The sequence below is a fragment of the Tachysurus vachellii genome, chromosome 11 (genome assembly GCF_030014155.1).
Source record: "Tachysurus vachellii isolate PV-2020 chromosome 11, HZAU_Pvac_v1, whole genome shotgun sequence".
Lineage (NCBI taxonomy): Eukaryota > Metazoa > Chordata > Actinopteri > Siluriformes > Bagridae > Tachysurus > Tachysurus vachellii.
The window spans coordinates 6,230,823-6,253,410 of record NC_083470.1 but is presented as its reverse complement, the minus strand read 5'-3'; the positions used below and the strand labels follow the sequence as shown (position 1 = coordinate 6,253,410).

At 39.5% G+C, this 22,588-nt stretch overlaps 1 protein-coding gene across 1 annotated transcript in view; it reads left to right on the top strand.

Annotated features, from left to right (window-relative positions):
• The window catches only part of ntng2a (netrin g2a), a 72,988-nt gene that overhangs the window by 46,740 nt on the left and 3,660 nt on the right, over positions 1-22,588 (top strand). The window contains exons 4-6 of the mRNA XM_060882113.1: positions 1,300-1,472; positions 2,793-2,816; positions 22,001-22,168. Coding sequence (XP_060738096.1) covers positions 1,300-1,472; positions 2,793-2,816; positions 22,001-22,168 — 365 coding nt within the window. The remainder of the gene's footprint in view (positions 1-1,299; positions 1,473-2,792; positions 2,817-22,000; positions 22,169-22,588) is intronic.

The following is a 22,588-nucleotide window of genomic DNA, read 5'->3' as shown; positions in this document are numbered from 1 at the left end:
TATGTCAGGTTTAACATTGCGGACCTGAAAGGAATTCTTTCCATCCTACATCAGTCTACTGCATGTGCAGTGAATGACTTTGTTTACTTGTCAGAAAACCAGAAAACCTTTTAACCTGAAAACCACTTATAAGAGAAGCCTAAAGGTATGAGCGTACCTGATGTAGAGATACAAAAAGAAAAGAAATGAACTAAGAGGCATGAGAACAGTCATTGTCTGAGGCATTGACACTCCTCAAAGTCATCTTAAAATGAGAAACCATGGGCATGTCTTTTTTGTAACAACCAATCACAGCCATATAGAATATGTTGCTTAAAACTTCAGCAATAAAGACATATGTTAAAAGTGAGTTTCAAGCGGGGGGTGGGGGGTGGGGTAGTGGCTTAGTGGTTAGCACGTTTGCCTCACACCTCCACCTCCAGGGTTGGGGGTTCGATTCCCACCTCCGCCTTGTGTGTTTGGAGTTTGCATGTTCTCCCCGTGCCACGGGGGTTTCCTCCGGGTACTCCGGTTTCCTCCCCCGGTCCAAAGACGCGCATGGTAGGTTGATTGGCATCTCTGGAAAATTGTGTGTGAGTGAATGAGAGTGTGTGTGTGCCCTGCGATGGGTTGGCACTCCGTCCAGGGTGTATCCTGCCTTGATGCCCGATGACACCTGAGCTTCCCGTGACCCGAGGTAGTTCGGATAAGCGGTAGAAAATGAGTGATTGAGTGAGTTTCAAGCAAATAGATTTCTGTTATTTAGGGAAATGTGTTAAAACTATTGTTTGATGTAAACACACATTGTTGTAATCTGCCATATTGACACCCAAGCCTTGTGCATTGCAAATAGGAAAACTCTAACACCTAATTGAAATATAGTCCTAGAGTGATTAATTGAACCCTGCAGAAGACAGAACATTTAGCACCGCGTGCTTTCAAATAACACATTAGTACCCAGTAACTAGTGACTCTCTTCACTGCTTTAGCTTTAGGGCGTCTCATGAAAAACTAGGGATTCAGAGTGCTTTCGCCCCTGCGGATTATTCATTTTCATGCAGAACCGCTAAACCTCCTGGAGCTCCCTGCCTGAACTTTCACTACCGTATCCTATTCAGCTAATTAGCACGTAGCTTCATCCACACAGGCGAGCTAATGAGATATCTCAGGGGACAAGAGTGAATACCCATTGCAGGGTTTCCTCTGTAGGGTAGTCCTTGCCCTTGGCTGTACAGCAGGAATGCTGTGGCCAGAGCGTTAATTGGCTTGCCTCCTTCTTTTGCTCTAAGTGTGTGTGTGTGTTTGTGTTTGTGTGTACAGGTGTAAGTGTAACCTTCACGCCGGACAGTGCACGTTCCGAGACGGTAGCCTCCAGTGTGACTGCGAGCACAACACCACAGGGCAGGACTGCGCTCGCTGCGAGCGAGGCTTCAAGGCCAAGACGTGGAAATCCGGCTCGTACCTGCCCACTCCCAACGGATCACCCAACACCTGTAAGCACCGTGTGCATGTCAAACACACACCCACACACACACACGCACACACACTTAAGAAAGAGATGGCGGTAAAATATGGAATATAATATGGAATATGGAATATAACTAGCACACCTGCATGAATGCACAAGCTGTATGAGCTTTAATGTAAGAGCTGGTCATGTCACGGTAAAATCAGTCAGGCAGGAAGAAAGTAAAAAATGTACACACACACACACACAAACACACACACACAACTTCACAGTGCAATCAGTGAGTGGCTTTCTCAACGCCGGCTTGTCGTTTTCACTCAGGAAATTGCTGGCACATCTTAGCGTCAGATGTAGAGATAAAGATGCGACTGTGTTTTCAAAAAATATTAAAGTAATTCTGTCATTTCTTTTCGCTCCCTTGTTACTCGGTCTTCCTGTTTCTCTTCAAGTGCTGTTCACTCGTTCTCCCTTGCCTGTTTTAATTTCTCTAGAACTCTCTCTGATGCTCCATCGCACCCTTGTCGTCTTGTCAGCTGTTCAATTGGTTTTTCCTCTGATCAGTGTAATTAGGTGTCTACAGCCTGTAGGTTTCATTTTCTTATAGGTCCTGATTTAGTAAAAGTTAGTGTGCAGACGAACAGGTGCACTTGCCTCGTCGTTTTGTGTGTTTTTACCTTCCTGAACACATTTTACCAAAAATTCTGATTTGTTTTTGTAGTGTTGGTTTAATAGCACATGTACCTGATGTAAAGACACACACTCATGTATACAATCTTTTATTTCATCTTCATTACTGTTTTTTTTTTTATTTTTTTATTTTTTATTTTTTTTTTTTTGGAGATTTCCTCAGATATGATTCTCAGTGAAATAGGTAATAGGTCTCTTTTGGGATTTGAACATGTCACATCCAGCAAGTAAAGAATAAAAGACAACACAGTCTGCTAGGAAAATCAGTATTCAAAGCTATAGGGAGCTGATTGAGATGCACTCTTAGTAAATTAGGGCTACAGCATAAAATGGAAAAAAAACAAACAGCAGTCTGTTTTATTTTAGAGCCTACGTGAGCGTCTGGTTGTTATATCAGGATACGAAAAGCAGGTCAGACCCGTGTTGTCAGTATTTAACGGATTGCTGTGAGTGCAGATATTGCTGCACAAGCAAATTCTGGAGTTCAGTAGGAGACCCTATGGGCATTGAGAGAGAGCGTTAGATTACACCAGAGCACTTTTCACTCAATCAGCAAATAGTGAAACGTGCTAGTTTCCGTTGTTCCGTCTGAACAAATGATATTTACAGTAAAATAATTTTATTTAATACTCATAAAACCTTTGCTCTTGTCTTGCAGGTGAGGCGGCAGGTACTCTCGGCAGTAAGTAAAACAAATTCTGATCTGGGTTTTGACTCGTTGTGCTTGTGTTTGCTTTCTCCCAATATTTCTGCATGATTTATTATTTCTGTTTCTTTTTTGTCTCTAACTTTAAGTGGAATTCACCTGTCGTACATTTTTCCACAGTTCCTTTGTCTTACATAGTAATAGTCTATGATCACTGAGGGAAGGTGTTATATATCAGGTAGAAAGGCTTCTCATGGGGAATAAAGGTGACTCGCAATTTGTCTCTTCCATCACTTTCTGTTGATTTTTGTGCTTGGCTTTAGTTTGAGTCTTTTTGAATAAAAGAAATAAAGGTTGGTTGTTATTCGTTTTGGTCACAAATTATGTGCAGTTACGAAGTCAATAATTAATTTAATTAATTACCTGAAAAGGAATCAATGTACAATATGTCATCAATGTATATTTCTATATTTATATTTTCCAAGTGTTTTCTTTTCACATATCTGTTCATGCTATAATTCATTCTTAAATGAAATAACCGACAGTTTTCCAATTTTTTTTTCAACTAAACATTATACTTATGTATTTTAATGTAATTTGATTCGATGGTTAGTTTTCCTCTTCTCTTCTCTTCTCTTCTCTTCTCTTCTCTTCTCTTCTCTTCTCTTCTCTTCTCTTCTCTTCTCTTCTCTTCTCTTCTCTTCTCTTCTCTTCTCTTTTCTCTTCTTCTCTTCTCTTCTCTTCTCTTCTCTTCTCTTCTCTTCTCACCTTCCCTCCCTTTCTCTTGTTCTCTTCTCTTCTCACCTTCCCTTCCTTTCTCTTCTTCTCTTCTCTTCTCTTCTCTTCTCTTCTCTTCTCTTCTCTTCTCTTCTCTTCTCTTCTCTTCTCTTCTCTTCTCTTCTCTTCTCTTCTCTTCTCTTCTCACCTTCCCTTCCCTCCCTTTCTCTTGTTCTCTTCTCTTCTCACCTTCCCTTCCCTCCCTTTCTCTCCTCTTCTCTTCTCACTTTCCCTTCCCTTCCCTTGTTCTCTTCTCTTCCCTTCCCTTCCCTTTCCTTCCCTTCCCTTCCCTTTCCATCCCTTCCTTTCTCTTCTCTTCCCTTCTCTTCCTTTCTTCTCTCCTTTCCTCTCCTCTCCTCTCCCCTCCGCTTCCCTTCCTTTCTCCTCTCCTCTCCTCTCCTCTCCTCTCCTCTCCTCTCCTCTCCTCTCCTCTCCTCTCTGCTTCCCTTCCCTTCCTTTCCATTCCTTTATCTTCTCTTTTCTTTTCTTTTCTTTTCTTTTCTTTTCTCTTCTCTTCTCTTCTCTTCTCTTCTCACCTTCCCTTCCCTCCCTTTCTCTTGTTCACTTCTCTTCTCACCTTCCCTTCCCTTCCTTTCTCTCCTCTTCTCTTCTCACTTTCCCTTCCCTTCCCTTCCCTTCCCTTCCCTTCCCTTCCCTTCCCTTCCCTTGTTCTCTTCTCTTCCCTTCCCTTTCCTTCCCTTCCCTTTCCATCCCTTCCTTTCTCTTCTCTTCCCTTCTCTTCCTTTCTTCTCTCCTTTCCTCTCCTCCCCTCTCCCCTCCACTTCCCTTCCTTTCTTCCCTCCTCTCCTCTCCTCTCCTCTCCTCTCCACTCTGCTTCCCTTCCCTTCCTTTCCATTCCTTTATCTTCTCTTTTCTTCTCTTCTTTTCTTTTCTTTTCTTTTCTTTTCTTTTCTCTTCTCTTCTCTTCTCTTCTCTTCTCTTCTCTTCTCTTCTCTTCGCTTCTCTTCAGCTCTGCATGCAACCATTGATCATTCGTTTAAGAAAGTCCTGCAAATGAATGGCTTAGAAAGGGCTTATATATGTTGTTGCCTATAAAGACATTGAGAATGCACAGAGGAGGCAGCACAATTGTGTTTAATCCGGAGTGTCAGACTGGTACAGCATGTGTCAACCCTGCTGTCACATTCACCATGATTGCACAGGCAACTAAAACCCACAGTGGTTCAGGATAGGTCTCTATTCGGCTTATAAATATCTCAGGCTTGAGCATCACAGCTCTTATTCAAGATAGCGAGCCACCTCTGAAAGCGCAGTTACAGGTTAGAGGTGCATGCTGTTCGGACTGATAGTGGACATGTGCTCGCTGACATCACGTGTAGTTTTCTGTGGATCGTGTTATAAAGCAGAGGTGTAGAGGTGTAGAAGCTGTAGTCTGTACTGTGTAGGCATGTATGTTGTAGGTGTGAGTGTGAGTGTGGGAGAGAAAGAGCGAGACAGACAGACAGAGAGAGAGAGAGAGAGAGAGAGAGAGAGAGAGAGAGAGAGAGATAGAGAGAGACGAGGGACCTTTTATTTGTCCATTTCAGTGCCTTAGCTACTGCAACGGTATATACAACAGAGCATCAAATTGTGACTGTGGGCAGTTTCTCATGCTGACCCCTGACCCCTGACAGATGAGAGAAGCTCAACAATGGAAGCACTTTATTACAGCTGTGTGCACTGCTGTGGTCTCCCACAATCCCCAGAGCCACGGAGCTTCCACCACTTTCGGTTATAGCAGCAGTGCATTAGCAAGACACACATGCTGTACTTTACTCAAGGTGATAAAACAAAAAGAATCAAACCCTGAAAGTCAGCAGAATAAATAAATCAATGTGAGAGAAGAGGCTCTGAGAGCAGTTTAGTGGTTTAACATGGGATTGTTGATCATTTGGTTAAGGCTCATTTTTCTCTCTCATCATGCTTAGAAATGATGTGGCAGAAATCTCAGGTGCAGTAATTTCTGATCCATATCTGTTCCACTTTTGCACTCATGCTACTGTCCAATGCTAAAATTAGGGTACTCTAGTACTACTTTTTAATTTAAAGCGTACACCATTTACATCTAAAGAACAGTAATAACTCTTATTGTTGCTACAGTATGTATCTCTGTTCAGCTATAATTAATAAGAATAAATTAGGCGAATCATTACGAATAATAACAATAGATCAATACCAATCAACAGAAAAAAAAGAATTTGCCATCATATATAGTACAAAATCACTCGGTTATCTTGCAAGTAAACTGGTTTAATCTATAGTCAGAATAAAAGAGACATGATTTTCATTCATTCAGTTTCTACCGCTTATCCGAACTACCTCGGGTCACGGGGAGCCTGTGCCTGTCTCAGGCGTCATCGGGCATCAAGGCAGGATACACCCTGGACGGAGTGCCAACTCATCGCAGGGCACACACACACACTCTCATTCACTCACGCAATCACACACTACGGACAATTTTCCAGAGATGCCAATCAACCTACCATGCATGTCTTTGGACCGGGGGAGGAAACCGGAGCACCCGGAGGAAACCCCCGAGGCACGGGGAGAACATGCAAACTCCACACACACAAGGCGGAGGCAGGAATCGAACCCCCAACCCTGGAGGTGTGAGGCGAACGTGCTAACCACTAAGCCACCGTGCCCCCCCCAGAGACATGATTTTATTTTACTTATCTTTTTTAATTAATCATTTATTTTTTACTGTCTTCCTTGCCCACTTCACTCAAAAGGTGTAACTATTGAGGAGATAATTCTGTGGTCTGAATATTGAATACTGCTGTGTGGAGTTTTTGGTATTAATTTGTCACTATACTTGTGACCTTGAATACGACTTGATCTTAAAAGGGAATCAGAAGATTTATGTTCAGTAAGGCAGTGTCTATCGCCTTGAGAATACTTATAGAGTATATACCTGACACAAACACGCATGAACCAGTGGCAGGTTTTCATAAATGTTTTTTTATTATTATTTTTATGTGTTTATGTATTATTTTACGTGCTTGTGTAATTCCATCGAAATCGGGACTTTAAGAATTAGAACAATATTATTGCACCAAATGCAGCACCATGAAAGTGGTGTTTGTGGCATTTTAAGTCTATGTGTGTGTGTGTGTGTGTGTGTGGCGCATTGTTTTAGCTTCCTGTTTTTCAATGCCACAATGATTTCCCACATGAGGCCTGTTGGTTGGATGCATGCAAGGAGGCCGTTGAATGCTTAAAGTTTCATGATGGCTCCAAATATTTTTAAGCCCCAAGGTGAGAACGGTTCTTTTTCATTTTGTCGTTTGTGAACTATTGAACAATGACACATCACCTCATTTGTCCTTATAAATTATGGAACAGTCCAATGCTGATTCTAAACTAGAGAGGTGACCGGATCAGTGAAGTATCAAGATCAGACTGATGAGAGCTGACGTTCCCCAAAAGCCATTTGTATTGATATCTTAGATCACAGTTAACTTCTAGAGCAAGGCAGCTAATCAAAGATCTTGCTATAAGGAGTCGACTCAGTCTTGTTGAGGTGCTTGTTGAACTATTACAGGACTTTAATCAGATTTCATAGATTTTTTTATATATATAATAAAAAATTATATATATACAGCGGGTAAAATAAGTATTGAACACATCACCATTTTTCTCAGTAAATTTATGCGCTTAAATTAAGGTGTTATTGACATGAAATTTTCACCAGATGTTGGTAACAACCCATTCAATCCACACATGCAAAGAAATCAAACCATAGATGTCCGTAAATTAAGTTATGTTTAATAATGTTAAATGACACAGGGAAAAAAGTATTGAACACGCTTACTGAAACATATTTAATACTTTGTACAAAAGCCTTTGTTGGTAATGACAGCTTCAAGACGCCTCCTGTATGGAGAAACGAGTTGCATGCATTGCTGAGGTGTGATTTTGGCACACATTCTTCCACACAAACAATCTTCAAATCTTCTATGAACTCTGATCTTTAGTTCTTTCCATAGATTTTCAATTGGATTCAAGTCAGGTGATTGGCTGGGCCATTCTATCAGCTTTATTTTCTTTCTCAGAAACCGATTTAGAGTTTCCTTGGCTGTGTGTTTGGATCATTGTCTTGCTGAAATGTCCACCCTCGTTTCATCGTCATCATCCTGGTAGATGGCAGCAGATTTTTATCAAGAAGGTCTCTGTACATTTTCCCGTTCATCCTTCCTTCAATTATATGAAGTTTGCCAGTACCGTATGCTGAAAAACAGCCCCACACCATGATGTTCCCACCTCCAAACTTTACTGTTGGTGTGGTGTTTTTGGGGTGATGTGCAGTGCCATTTCTCCTCCAAACATGGTGTGTATTATGGCATCCAAAGAGTTCAATTTTGGTCTCATCTGACCAGACTATATTCTCTCAGTATTTCACAGGCTTGTCCAAATGTTGTGCAGCAAACTTTAAATGAGCTTCAACATGTCTTTTCTTCAGCAGTGGAGTCTTACGTGGTGAGCGTGCATACAGGCCATGGCGGTTGAGTGCATTACTTATTGTTTTCTTTGAAACAACTGTACCTGCTGGTTCCAGGTCTTTCTGAAGCTGTCCACAAGTGATCCTTGGCTCTTGGACAGCACTTCTGATAATTCTTTTCACTCCTCTGTCAGAAATCTTGCGAGGAGCACCTGGTCGTGGCCTGTTTATGGTGAAATGATGTTCTTTCCACTTACAGATTATGGCCCCAACAGAGCTCACTGGAACATTCAGAAGATTTGAAATAATTCTGTAACCAATGCCATCAGAATGTTTTGCAACAATAAGGTTGCGAAGGTCTTGAGAGCGTTCTTTGCTTTTACCCATCATGAGATGTTTCTTGTGTGATACCTTGGTAATGAGACCTTTTTATAGGCCATCAGTTTGGACAGAACCAGCTGATATTAATTTGCATTGACAAGGGGCAGGATTGCTTTCTAATTACTGATTGTCTTGGCTTTCCATGCCTTTTTGCACCTCCCTTTCTTCATGTGTTCAATACTTTTTCCCTGTGTCATTTAACATTATTAAACATAACTTAATTTACGGACATCTATGGTTTGATGCATGTGTGGATTGAATGGGTTGTTACCAACATCTGGTGAAAATTTCATGTCAATAGCACCTTTAGAAATAAATTTACTGAGAAAAATGGTGATGTGTTTATATATATATATGTATATATATATATATATATATATATATATATATATATATATATATATATATATATATTTACACAAATGATCTTGATTTTAGCCTGCACGATTAAACCAAATGTGATGGTGAAACTTAAGTTAGACGTACGTTTGGTAGGAACTGTAAAGTTTTAAGAGGTTAGCAGATTTGTTGATGGACAAACTCTTTGTCAGATATTTGTAACTGATTTGGATTTTATGAAGAAGAAAGAAATTATGTGTGAGCTCTGTCCTAACAATAAATGAATAAGTGAATCAATGTGAATCATTTTAGAATTATAGAATCATTTATGGTCTAAAGACTCATCATTGATTCATTGATTCATTAGCATTTAGCAGACGCCCTTATCCAGAGCAACTACATGCGCTTTATCCTGGTCAGGGACACTGTGGATCACCTGGGATGGGATTGCAGTTCAACTACATGCAGGAATTTGTTCATACCTGGGAGGTCGAAAGAAACCTGAGAACTTTAAGGAAGCCCATGGAAGTCATGGCTTAATGGTTAGAGAGTTTGACTCCTAACCCTAAGGTTGTGGGTTCAAGTCTCGGGCCGGCCACGACTGAGGCGCCCTTGAGGAAGGCACCGAACCCCCCCAACTGCTCCCTGGGCATCGCAGCATAAATGGCTGCCCACTGCTCTGGGTGTGTGTTCACGGTGTGTGTGTGTTCACTGCTGTGTGTGCACTTTGGATGGGTTAAATGCAGAGAACGAATTCTGAGAATGGGTCACTGTTCTTAGCTGTATGTCACGTCACATTGGAAGACAATGAGAAGCTCCAACACTGTAACCTGAGCTGCAGGTCAGACTAACCACTTTGCTGCCCCAAGCTTTATTCAAATTGCAGCATGCTGGGAAATTGCAGCATGTTGGAAACACACGGAATACAACCCTCCCATTTCATTGCATCTCAAACAGCAATTAATTTATTCTATTCTATTTGACAGACTGTCTGGCTCTCAGCTCCACTGAATCACTTTTACCAAGCCAGCTATCGCTGCAGAACCCATGATGGACTGCCAAATGCCAGTCCACATACATAAGTATTATAGAACATAAGTGTTTGATTCAAAGGTTTCCTGTGAGGCATCAATCATTTTTCTAGTTTTTTTTTTATTTATGGAAGTTTAAGCAACACACTATATGGTATAATCTCATCCATCATTCATAGCTCTGGATTGAGGATTGAGGCTCTCCAAGGTGAGCTGTGACAGAAACATCCTCAATCCTTACTCCTAAAGGAGAGAGAGAGAGAGGGAGAGAAGGAGAGAGACAGAGAGAGAGACAGAGAGAAACAGACAGGATGAGAATGATTTGAAGTTGGGATGATGAATGTTTATTAATCTTGTGGGCCTCCCATCAGACCCAAAATAACTCATACATCTTCAAGGCAAGGGCGCTCATGGTGCCTGGTGTCTTCTTCTGTTTAGGGAATAACTTCACCAAGATCTTGTCTTTGGGAATTAGAGCAGCGAGCTCCACGTTCACACAAATACTGCCTGTTCATATCAAATCAACATTTAGTAATATGGGATAAGTGTGAAATTTGAGTTAGATTTTGAGGAACAGCTTTAATATGAAGAAGTTATATTGAGTTTATTTGAGAAATGGTTGAGGCATAATGAGTCAAATATTCAACATACTATTGGTATACAAAAAGATTTTTTGTAACACAAAGCAACGCAGACAGATAATAGTAAGCACAAATTAAGTAACCAGGGGCACGGTGGCTTAGTGGTTAGCACATTTGCCTCACACCTCCAGGGTTGGGGGTTCGATTCCCGCCTCCGACTTGTGTGTGTGGAGTTTGCATGTTCTCTCCCCGTGCCTCGGGGGTTTCCTCCGGGTACTCTGGTTTCCTCCCCTGGTCCAAAGACATGCATGGTAGGTTGATTGGCATCTCTGGAAAATTGTCCGTAGTGTGTGATTGCGTGAGTGAATGAGAGTGTGTGTGTGCCCTGCGATGGGTACGCACTCCGTCCAGGGTGTATCCTGCCTTGATGCCCGATGACACCTGAGATAGGTACAGGCTCCCCGTGACCCGAGGTAGTTTGGATAAGCGGTAGAAAATGAGTGAGTCAGTGAGAATTTAAGTAACCGTCTAAAGGCAGAACTACAATTCCAGGAAGGTTTTAAATTCCTGTTTTACCTTTCTGCCTCATCTCTTCTGTTCCACATCGTTCCCCTGTCACTCATTGTGTTACACATATGTTGTGGAAACTAATAATGTCGTCATCTGCTTCAACACATGCACAGGTTACTTTACTTCCTGAACAAGTTACGTTCATTTTCATGAGAATCGTGGGACATTTTCTTATTTAAAACAGATAAACTTGGCATAGAACAAAAGGTCCTCCGTATTTTCTCCAAGCATACAAAAATCAATAATAAGGTTATCTTCCTTCTGCGATTATTGAGCATATACTGTACATATCTATCTATATATACTCTATATAATAATAATAATATCATTATGGAGATCGTGCATACAGTGTTCTTAGTCTACCTATAAAAGCAACTGCTAAGAACAGTCGATGGTAAAATGGCACTTAGATCTCACTCAAATTCAGTCAACCTCCCTTTCTTCCAGGTCTATCCCACTTCTCCCACCTTATAAAAGGTTTCCATGTTTTGGTTACTGATGTCCAGTGTTGTGCTACAGTAGTTACTAAGAAATAGTAACTAGTTACAGTTACTAGTTACTTCATTCAAAAGGTAACTCAATTACTTTGTTGATTACCTACACCAAAAAGTAACGCATTACTGTTAAAAGTAACCTTTTAGTTACTTTTTTTAAAGGACGTTCTTTAATGTTCCCATTAATGGATAGGACCTTCGAACCAGAAAGACACAGCTTACAATTGACTAAAAGGTTTTTGTCTTTATGCTCAACTAAAGTGAAATAATGAGCATATTTCCACTTTGAGAAACTCGTCTTGCTCTCGCCTTGACTCGCCATTACTGCCGCACATACTTGAATAAACGGAAACATGCCCACAGTACGGCGTCTTCGTGTTTACAGTGGTTGGCATCCACCAATCCTACAATGCGTCGCTGCTGTAAACAGGTTAGTCTGTAGGCTACACTTCAGCCAAAATGAATTCATTTAAAAAAGCAACTGACAAACGCACCATATGGTAACGGTAACGGAGTTAATTTATTTAAAAAGTAATGCGTTAGAGCATTAGTTACTGTCAAAAGTAACTGCGTTACCGTAACGCGTTACGCGTTATTACTAGTAGACTGCTGATGTTTATTATTACGTAAATGGAACCGTATACGTTCTAGGTGAAGTGTATTTGAGAGTTCTTTGATCACATTTTCAGTGCATCCAAACTCACACCACCTCTGTCTATACTTAGAACCCTTAAAGAGCAACAGTGCTAGAGAATAACTTTTAGAAAAATTATGAGAAAGAAGCTTTATAATAAATGGTTACAGTATAAACAAAGAGTATTCTGTGTGATGAACGGATGTTCTTAAAGAACATTCTTAATGATTACAGCGGGATTTCAGGTACACATCTACAGTTATCCATGTGAGATTATCTGCGGAAGCAAGGGTGAGTCTTGGTCATCAATTTTGTTTTGGAATTTTTATGCTGAACCTTTTTTTGTGCTCTGTGTATCGGTCATGACCGATTTTCACACCTCTCACTTATTAGCTATTTTTGCATTGCTCAAGCTGTTTGTTTTCTGATCTGGGTGCACACCATGCAACTGAACATGACATCCAAAAAAAAAACAGACATACCTGCAAAGACACACACACACACATATATTCTCTCATTCACACAGTCAGAGTGTGAATGCCTTGTTTAAAGTGCTTTGTTTGTAATTGTGGGAAACACGGAGAGGCCGGAAGAGCTGCGGATGCCAGGGCCTTTCTTTTTTGTCACCATTCTATCATAGTGGCAGATGGTGGTGGTTGTTGGGACGAGAGGGGATCTGAAGTGTGCCAGGACTCACGTTACACACTCCTGCAGGCCATATGCTTGCCCTCCTCATGCTCCACAGGCAAATCTCCGCTCTACAGAACACCAAGACCAGGACAGGACCTGAAATATATATTCGCTTTTTCTGTTTCTCTCTCTTTCACTCACACACACACACACACACACACACACACACACACACACACACGTTTCATGCCAGCATCTCAGCACTCATTTGTATGGATTTAGATGTAACCAATTACATCCTGCAGTAATGTCCTGTAAACAGATATACAGTCATTTCATATCAGAGGTCAATGTCTTTTAACATAATTATTTAGAAAACTCATGGCATCTGCTCAAAATTTGAGCTGTGCACCAGGACTGAATATATCCAAAACCGTACATATTTTCTTAGATATATTAGCTCATTTCTGTCTTATTTTACTTTTTTAAATCACATTTTGGAATCTTTTTTATTTGTGTATGATTCTGTATATAGCTAATAAAATTTTAATTTGTATAGATAGATAGATAGATAGATAGATAGATAGATAGATAGATAGATAGATAGATAGATAATATATTTATTTAAATTAAAAAAAGTAAATGTAAAATGTCCAATAAAGATGAAAAATGAAAAACAGATGAAAAACATAAAAGATATTAAAGACAAGTGAATACAAAAACCTTAAAGACAAGTAAATAGAGATAAATAGCTCTACACTGGAATACAGGTACAGGGGAATAGTGTTGGCTAAGGTGCTGGACTAACGCTGCTGGGCCCCTGAGCAAGGCCTCCAACCCTCAGTTGTATAAAATGAGAAAAAATTGTATGTCGCTCTTGATAAGGGTGTCTGCCAAAATGCCATATAAATGCATATGCCAATGTAAATTTATGAATGTTTGTAGCACTAAATATATACAGATAGTAATACTCAACATCAATTCATGCATGCAGATTGAAAATCAGACATACACTAATAGCGTAATGATTGCTGTTACAAAAAGCGCATATGGATGCTATAAGCCTTTACTCCAGTTTTTTTGGCAGCTGACTGACTGACTGACTTTCTCTCTTTCTCTTTTCTTTCCTCCTCTCATTCAATTCACCTTTATTGTACGTGAAATACTAGTACTGTAAAAACTGTGCTTTGGAAATGTACAATTTCTGTGTTAATAAGCCTTAGCTAATTTAGTTTAAATTACTGTACACAATTTGTTGCAATTTGAATAGAAGCACAATAGCACACTACTTCTCTGTCTAAATAGCTTCTCTGTAATTAATCCAGTAGTTCACTACACAAGCAAATCTCTTTTTTTACACAGCCTAGCGTTGGTAAACAAAGTAACAGCATAATGAGAGGTCTTTGCTATTAGCTAACAGCACACATGCAGTCATTTGTGGGAGTTAGATGAGTGGGCGGGTTTGTAATGCACAATTGGCTGTCTGTGGCTTAAGCCATGGTTTAATTATGAAGCCCTGGGGTGGGGCGCGGCTTTAATAAAACATTAGTATGCCTGGGCACAGGAAGTGGCAGGAGGCGATGGGCACGCTGTGGGCTGTGCTTTGCGAATCCCAATGTACTGCTTAGCAACGGTACTCCCTTAAACGCCAGGGAGACTCCAGGACTCGTTAGAGTCCTAGGCCAGCTCGGGTTTGTGTATGCCATGATCCCATCCCCAGCCATGTAGACTCAAAATAATGCCTTTGTCCTTAGTGCCCTTTGTCTATCGTGAATAGCTGAGGTCAGGCTAAAATGCCCCTGATGGGAAAATGGTCTTGCTATTTGATCTACGTGTTTAAAAATCTCACAAACTACTCTGCTGACTAGACATCAAACCCTCTAGAGACACGCTGGCTGCTGCTCCCATCCCTGCAGTCAGCTCTTCAGTCCCGAACCTGCTGTCCAACAATCCAGGTGGGAGCTGCAGAGACCACATTAGCATCCTGAGTTGCTCCGCTAGATGGATTAGTGTTGATATAATGTGGCCTATTGAATAAAAATAGCTTCAGGCTGGTGCTTTCAATTAAAGGAGCTTTCTTTAGGGTGACATTTTTAATAATAGTAAGTTTCCGATGGTGTTTTTAATATACTAGCTCTGCTTAGTAGTGCTTTAGGCAGATCCGAGTTAGTATTTTGGATTAGTGTCGTTTCTGTGATGCCAGATGTTTATTGCTCCTGTCCTGCAAGACACTCGTAATTTAATTCTGAAGTTTGTTGTGTGTGTTTCTTTCATTCTTTATGTGTTTTCCTTACATAAACTAAAATGTGCCAGCGCACACTGTCTTAATGTGGTCTAGCTAAACAACAAAAGAACTCTGATGACTTTAATAAGTACTGATTTATGGAAATACTGTGTATTTTATTTTTAAGCTGAAAAAACATATGGTCAGAATTTTGAAACTACAATAAACCAAAGCTTCCGTGAACAATTGATTGCTAATCTAAGCATACACAACTGAAAATATGCCTTATATAAATATTTACTGTAAATCTCAGCAAGTACAGTAAGAAACTGTAGAATGACCTAACATTAATTTACTGTAACCATGACTATAACTAACAGTATAATGTAAATAAAGAGTAGTTTTCCTGTTGTTGCATACATAAAATTCACGTTTCAGAAGATATTCCAATAAATAATAGCAATTATTTCACCATAAACATTATTGACAATTTGACCCTGAAATTGAAACTTGATAATTTGCTCATTTCTTAAATTGTGCCTACTCATTTCTTTTCCTTACTTCCTTTCTTTGCCTCTAAGCTTCTCCGTCTGATAAAGCAAGGAAAGGAAAACGAGGACAGGAGAAATTTAAGGGCAAATGTATTTAAAAAAAGAGACATCCTTGCTCAGTAAAGCATCACGTTAGACTGACTTAAAATATTTTTACCTTTTATTTATACCTTACGTTGTACGTCCTGCACTACAATAAAATCTTGCCTAAGAAGCACCTGTGTATCCCTGATTTAGAAGCCCGCCTGTTTCTTTATACTTCAGAGGGCATTTTACATACTTAAAGATGTTGTGCTTTCATTTTTTTTTATTTTTGCATCATGGAAAATCATGAACCTCAGCAAAATCGATGAGGTTTAGGATGCACTTCAGGATTTATTTCAATCTAGAAGCTGAAATATAATATTCAGTCAAGTGAAAGGACACTCAGTGATTAGTAGAATAATCTAATATCCTTTTCAGCTAACTAGATACCTAACAGGAATTTAAGGTAAACATAGAAACTCCACAGTTTATAGCTAGGGTTTGTTAACTTTGAAAATTCGATTAAATATGAGATTTTTGTAGGCAAACACATTCAAGACTTTTGACTGAAAAGTCTAAGTAAGTAATTTGCTAGCTAATCTATTTCGAGGATATTGTTTGAAGTAAATAGCTGATTAGAAAATGTACAAGTTGCTAAAAATGTTACTGCCAGGTGCAAAGGGGTTCATGGCAGTTTTTACAATTCAACAATTGAATTGTAACATCAACAATTTTTAATGAAATATAAGCTAGTTAGCTATGCAAAATATGTATCTGCTATAAGGAGATTGCAGGAGAATGACCCAGAATTGAACTATGCAAACAAAGCTAGCTAGCTAAATTAGCCAAATAATTTGGAGGCTTTCTTCTGAAGCAAAATGCATCAACAAGACAAGACAAGTCATTGCTGTTTAACTGTAACTGACAGAAATGTCATGTTAGCTGTAGCAAAACTGTAATTTTCTAGAAATTTCCTCCTTATCATCGTGGCAAGATTTAAATTAAGGAAATTCTACAGTAACGTTCTAGTACATATTCTGACTCTTGCCATATTTAAGTACCTTTCCTCAGAAGTACCTGAGGAAGAACAAAGATGCAAGAACCAAGATATAGGGCGCTATATAGCGTACAGTATATGTGCAAGCACTGCAACAACATCTAGGTCATACCAACTTAAAGACAAACCTTATGACCGCTCATTTATATATCTTGAACTTCTATCAGGCAAGCCCATGTTATTTGGTTTAGAACTTCTTCATGAGCTTGTGTTAATAATTGAAGAGCGTAATATTCAACAAAGGTGATGTTTATAGTCCTACCTTCTTTCTGACATCTTGTCTTCCAGAGCATGTGAGTGTGCATTCATTAGAACAGTTCCTTCAGAAGTTTCACCTTCATATCTGCATGCAGTCTGCTTATAGGACGTGACTGGAAATATTGTACTTTATGATCGTATGGCTGCTAGAAAAAATGTTTGGTATTAATGCTAGAGGAAAGCCAAGGGACTGTAAAATCCCTTAATACTTACCTGAACTTGTGGATAATATGAGTCAAATCTTCAGCGCCCAGACCATTTGGGACAACAAAGGACTAGAATATTGTGTTATGTTTTCTTTTCTTCTCCAGGCACTCGAAGGAAGCAGAAACTGCTTAACTCTAATTCCACAGATGATTGATGGTGGTAATAGTCTGGCATATTCTCTCCTGAGGTGGCGTGAGGCGTTGGGATTAAACCTGATTACTTCTGTGCTAAACAGGCCATTAACGTATATGGGCCAGGTTGCCAAGCTAACAAAACCATAGTGCTGAGCTTCTTAAACTTCATTTCTTCTCATAAGCTTGTACTTTAACTCAGGTTGTCTCACAGCCTGTGGAAACACTTACGACATGTGTTACTTAAGTACTACTCTATTGTGATTATGATCGAATCACATGGGATAAGCAATGTCTGTATAAATCACAGATATTTTAAGAAGCCTCAAATTGCATGCATTTGCATCACATGAAAAATCCTTTCGCATTACGTAAATTTGAACCAGTTAATTTCATCATTAATATAGCCGTATATTTTAAGTTGCTAGATCATTCGTAGGTCTTGTGTGTAGGCTTTCCCTATGGTAGGAACTACCCTATGGATAAAACCTTCAGAATCATCGCTTACTGTATCTGATGAAGCCCTTTTTATTTACATTTTATCCTTCTGCATTTGAAATGCAGCTAATATTTGGTTTCATTTTCGGTTTGGCAGGAGACGATATAAGAGAGCACATCCTGGTGTTTTTATACAGAAGAAACAGTGTACATGATGATTTAATCCACAGGATATAATGGAATCTTTACAGCGTGCCAATTTGGATGAGATATACAGTATACAGTATAACCTGGGGTTGTTTTATAGAAAGGTAAAAAAACATAATCTTTCCAGACTCATGCACATGACAGATCTGGATGAGACTAAAATAACTCTGATTCTACCTTATCACAAATACGTTAACCCTGTACAAATAGAGCTATATTCTCTATAGCAAGTCTTGGATACTCTTTGTGCATTACTTGAGCTCAAGTGCAAGTAGTTTAGTTACCTGAGGGAAGCGATCAACATAGGGATGATAAAACTGTTGATATGTATTGAAGGCATTGATAATACACTATTTAAAAAAAACAAAAACCTTTACCTTACCTTTATAACTTAAAGCCTTAAAGCAAGGTCATCTCTAGCTTAGACACTATCTCTTTGACCCAGCAGGTGTAGAAAAGAAAAGAATGTTGGACTCCAATGAAGTGGCAAAAATATTTATTTGTACTGTCCAAAAACCAGTTCAGCATTATTTTTTGCTACAGGTTCGGCCCTTTATTTTTCCTCCTACACCCAGGTGTTTATCAGCATCCACCTGTGTGTTTTATAGCTGTTGTACTGCTTCAGAACACAATCAGGCACCTTTGATGATAAATCATTAAATACTCTGTTATTGTGAAACACAATGACTTCTAAGAGCTCGCTGTGTGGCAGGTGGGGCTCAGCTGAAAGGCCAAAACGAAATCGTTTCAGATCTATTTTTGAATAGCGATTGAATGAACTGCTGCTAAATATTTCATAAGAGAAAAGAGGCCAGGTCATGGTGAGGGACACCAAAAAAAGGGCCAATTTATTGAACCCATAGAGGGAGATAGATACATGAAACCATAACAGGAAAGAGCGGTAAGACCTGTCCTTGAGTAGGATGGGGTTGCGTGTGCAATGGAAGGAATGGGTATGGAGGGGGGGTTGGTGTAGTGATGCTATCAGAGCATGTGTATCCCATTTCTGCTGAAGTAGAAATGGCAAAGGTTGAACCAGTGCAATTTCATCCATTATGTTGAATATATACGCCCTGAAGGAAGCACTGCCAAATCATGGGCATCTATAGTGACGGTAGCCTGACAGAAATATTAGCTCTTTGATTATCTGTGGTTTGTACAATGTTACAGCTACCTCAGCATCGGAGATGGTCACTGCAGTATCTGACACGTCTGTCAATGCGAAAGATGATGTCACGTCCACAGCTGCAGTGTCGAGCCAGGAAACGACTGCTTCCCAAAATAAAGCAAGTGACCCAGGCTCTTGGTTGCTCAATCCACTTGCTCCTGGAGCTTCTACTGTAGTTTCTCAGATAACAACCACAGTTGCACCAACAGATGCAGCTGCATCAACACCAAGAGCAGTCATCTATTTGACCTTTCCTGCCCCTACAGTCACTGATGGTCAAACACTGAATGTAGAAGCAGATCCAGTCGTTTCTTTTTCTGGCACAACTCTAGTGGTAACAGATGGAACAGTTCCAGCAATTGATACAGTAACGGCAGTTATAAATAAAGTTTCTCCTTCAACTCGGGCAGTGTCCTTGATGACAGAAGCAAATGATGTGCTCACTCCAGCAGACGATGTGATTGCCTCAGCAATGGATGCTGCTACTCCTACAACTATTTCTGCTTCTCTAGCAACTGATGAAGTTGCACAAACAACGAATGAGAGGAGTGGAACATTTATTCCAGCAACTGGTGGGATTGACCTTGTAACAAAAATTGTCCCTTTATCGACAGATGCAATAACGTTGACTCTTGATGTCGTTCAGGGATTTGGTACTGTCCCAACAATCAATGCACTTGAACCAAATGGTCCTGAAGTTGCTGTACCTGAAGCTCCTCCACCTGAAATTCCTCCTCTTGAAATTGCTGTACCTGAAGCTCCTGCACCTAAAGTTCTTCCTCCTGAAGCTGCTATACCTGAAGCTCCTGAATCTGTAGTTCCTCCACCTTCTCTGAATGCCTCTGTGTCTGTATCTCCTCCACTTGATGCTGTAGGTCCTAAAATTCCTTTAACAACTAAAGTTGTTTCTCTTCCCGATGCACGTCTTCCTGATGGTGTTCTTCCTATTTCTAAGGCTAAGCATGGGAAAAATGATCAACCACGAATAGATGAAAAAGAGAAGTCAGAATCTACTGAATCAAGACACCATGGCAAAGAGAAAAAAAAGCTAGGTACATTCCTTATCCAATAAAGATAGCTCAAGATAACTGTAAAGCAGTAGGTCAGAACATCTGGCATAATATCTTCAGGCATTCTGTATTTTTGTCAACCTACTGTAGTTGGCATGTGTACCTGTTCGGTTCTAAATAAAAAGGAAGTCAAAGACATAAAATCTGATGTGTTGTCTGTGCTGTGACGATCTTTCTGGTGCAATCAGTACCTGCAAATGTTAAGGAGGACACTGAGTCTCCGAAAACAGGAAAGAACAAGCATTCCAAAGAGGAAAAGGATGAGATGGAAAAACATAAGGAAAAAGATTATGAAAGGAAGGAGCATGGGAGAAAAGGTACTCTGAAATAGAATAGTATCTAGTACAGTATGTAGCAGAATAGCATCTGTGTAATACATGTCTAATATTTGTAGGAATGTTGAACTCTCAAGTTAACTGTGTTATGCAGATATTCCACTCTTTTTTTACCCAAATGATTCCCAGGATTCCTACAGTGTTTTGAAAATGAAGATGGATGACTTTTGTTAAATTACAGTACAATGCAGATCGCTTTTTAAGTGTTATATAGGTAACATCACTGCACATTTAACAGTAAAAACACAGTAGTTAGATATCTAACTTTAAGGATTTTAATCTATATATATGAGGTCTTAATTGCATACCTTGAAACAATGCTAGCTAGTTAACCAGTGTTATGCTAACAGTTTCAGTGTTATGCTAACAGTGATTTTAGTAATCTTCTAATGACTGAAAAAAAAGAAAAAATTAAAAGAAAATGAAAGCTTTTCCAGTTATTTATTCCAAATTAAGCATCAGTACAGAGAAATCATCAGTATAAGTAACAGTAGAAACTGCAAATATACTGAACATGAGCTGGAATATCTGTGAATCTCAGCAGTAGATTCAGCAATAGCAGATCATAACCATAACCAGATCTGTGTATAGAAATCCTACACCTGATTTTCTGTGTCTCTTGTGTTTGTTGTGCCGATACTGTGTTTGATTTCACCCTCTTAGCGCAACTTGTGCCAATATTATCTCTTTTATAGTTTTAGTCAATTCCCTGAAGCGAATCAATTTAATGGTACTTGATTTCATTCCAAAGTCATTCAAAGGCTTTTGATACCTGGTGGGCCAAGAACTCAGTTGACGAGGATAGCATATGTCAGATCTGAAGGTAAGACAACACCTCGAGATAAAGAGAATCGAATCCTTGCTTTGTTTGACAACATTTCGGAGACATTTGGTGATAATGTCCCGTGCCTTCAAGTCAGTGGGGTGCACTGATATTGGAAACTGTGGAAAAAAGTACCTTTCTTTATTACATTCTTCATCTTCACTTTTTTTTTCTTTTTTTTTTCTCTACCGCATGCTCTGGTTTGTCTCATAAGGTGAGCCGACATAGATGTATTGGTGTCTCGTATAAGATAACGCAAGGATGTCCCTGTAGCTGTATGAAAAGTCTTTTCCTTTTGAAAGCATTTTAGGCTGCCTGTCTTGCTAAAGATTGGGAACAGTTTGTTAAACATTATTTGCCTCCTTTGCCGATCTACAGAGTAATCGAACATTTATATTTCATTACTTGCTGTTTCCATCATCCTCAGCTGGGTGGACTGCACCACAGCAGGCCTTCATGTCACCAGAATCTTTAAAACACCATATTAATTATGTATAATCCCTGAGCACCAAAACACTAAAGAAGTAGAAATCGTGGCTTAGTAAATAACTCAAATTTCTGTTAAAAAGTTCTGCAAATTAGCTTTGGAAGTTTATTTAAATATGCATTTGCATGCTTTGATGTGATTTTCTAAAGTAAATACCGATTCCAATCATTCAAAACAGTTTTGTCAAGCTGTAATCGTGTCACTATTGAATATGAAACTTTTTTTTTCCTTCCTCACCATGATCAATGTTTGTGATCATAGGATCAGTGATAATCCCGATCTCCTCCTAGCCTACCCTTTGTTTTTCCTTCAGCCTCACCCTTTTCCTTGTACTAATACATCTCTCCTCTCTCCTCTGCCAGACTGTGAGTGCTACGGTCACTCAAACCGCTGCAGCTATATTGACTTTATCAACATTGTAACATGTGTAAGCTGCAAACACAACACTAGAGGGCAGAACTGCCAGCACTGTCGCCTCGGATACTTCAGGAACGCTTCAGCCGAGCTGGATGATGAGAATGTTTGTATAGGTCAGTCAGATCTCCCTCATTTTTACTTACACCCTATGCTTACCCACTTAGTTTTTGTTGTTGTTGTTTTTTTCACTTAATATAATCTGGAACCTTCTTATTTTTTTTAACTACTGTGAACATTACGGATGTAAATCCGGAATCACAGATGGGTCTTTGGGAGTTCAAGAATTTAATTGCGAAAGTCTTTTGTCCACTTGTGAGCTAACGTATTAAATGAACCAGCTGTTGAAATATCTGGAGAGTTCCTTCCTTCCCTCTTTCATTTGGACAAAGTGGTTCTGCATCAGTGACTTCACAAATTACTACCCTTTTTTCCATTTACTCTAGCCATCTTTTTGGACCCCCACGTTATTGCAATTTAAAACTAACTCTAACTTAAGATTAGTTAAGGAACAACACAACATTACTACTTGTTGT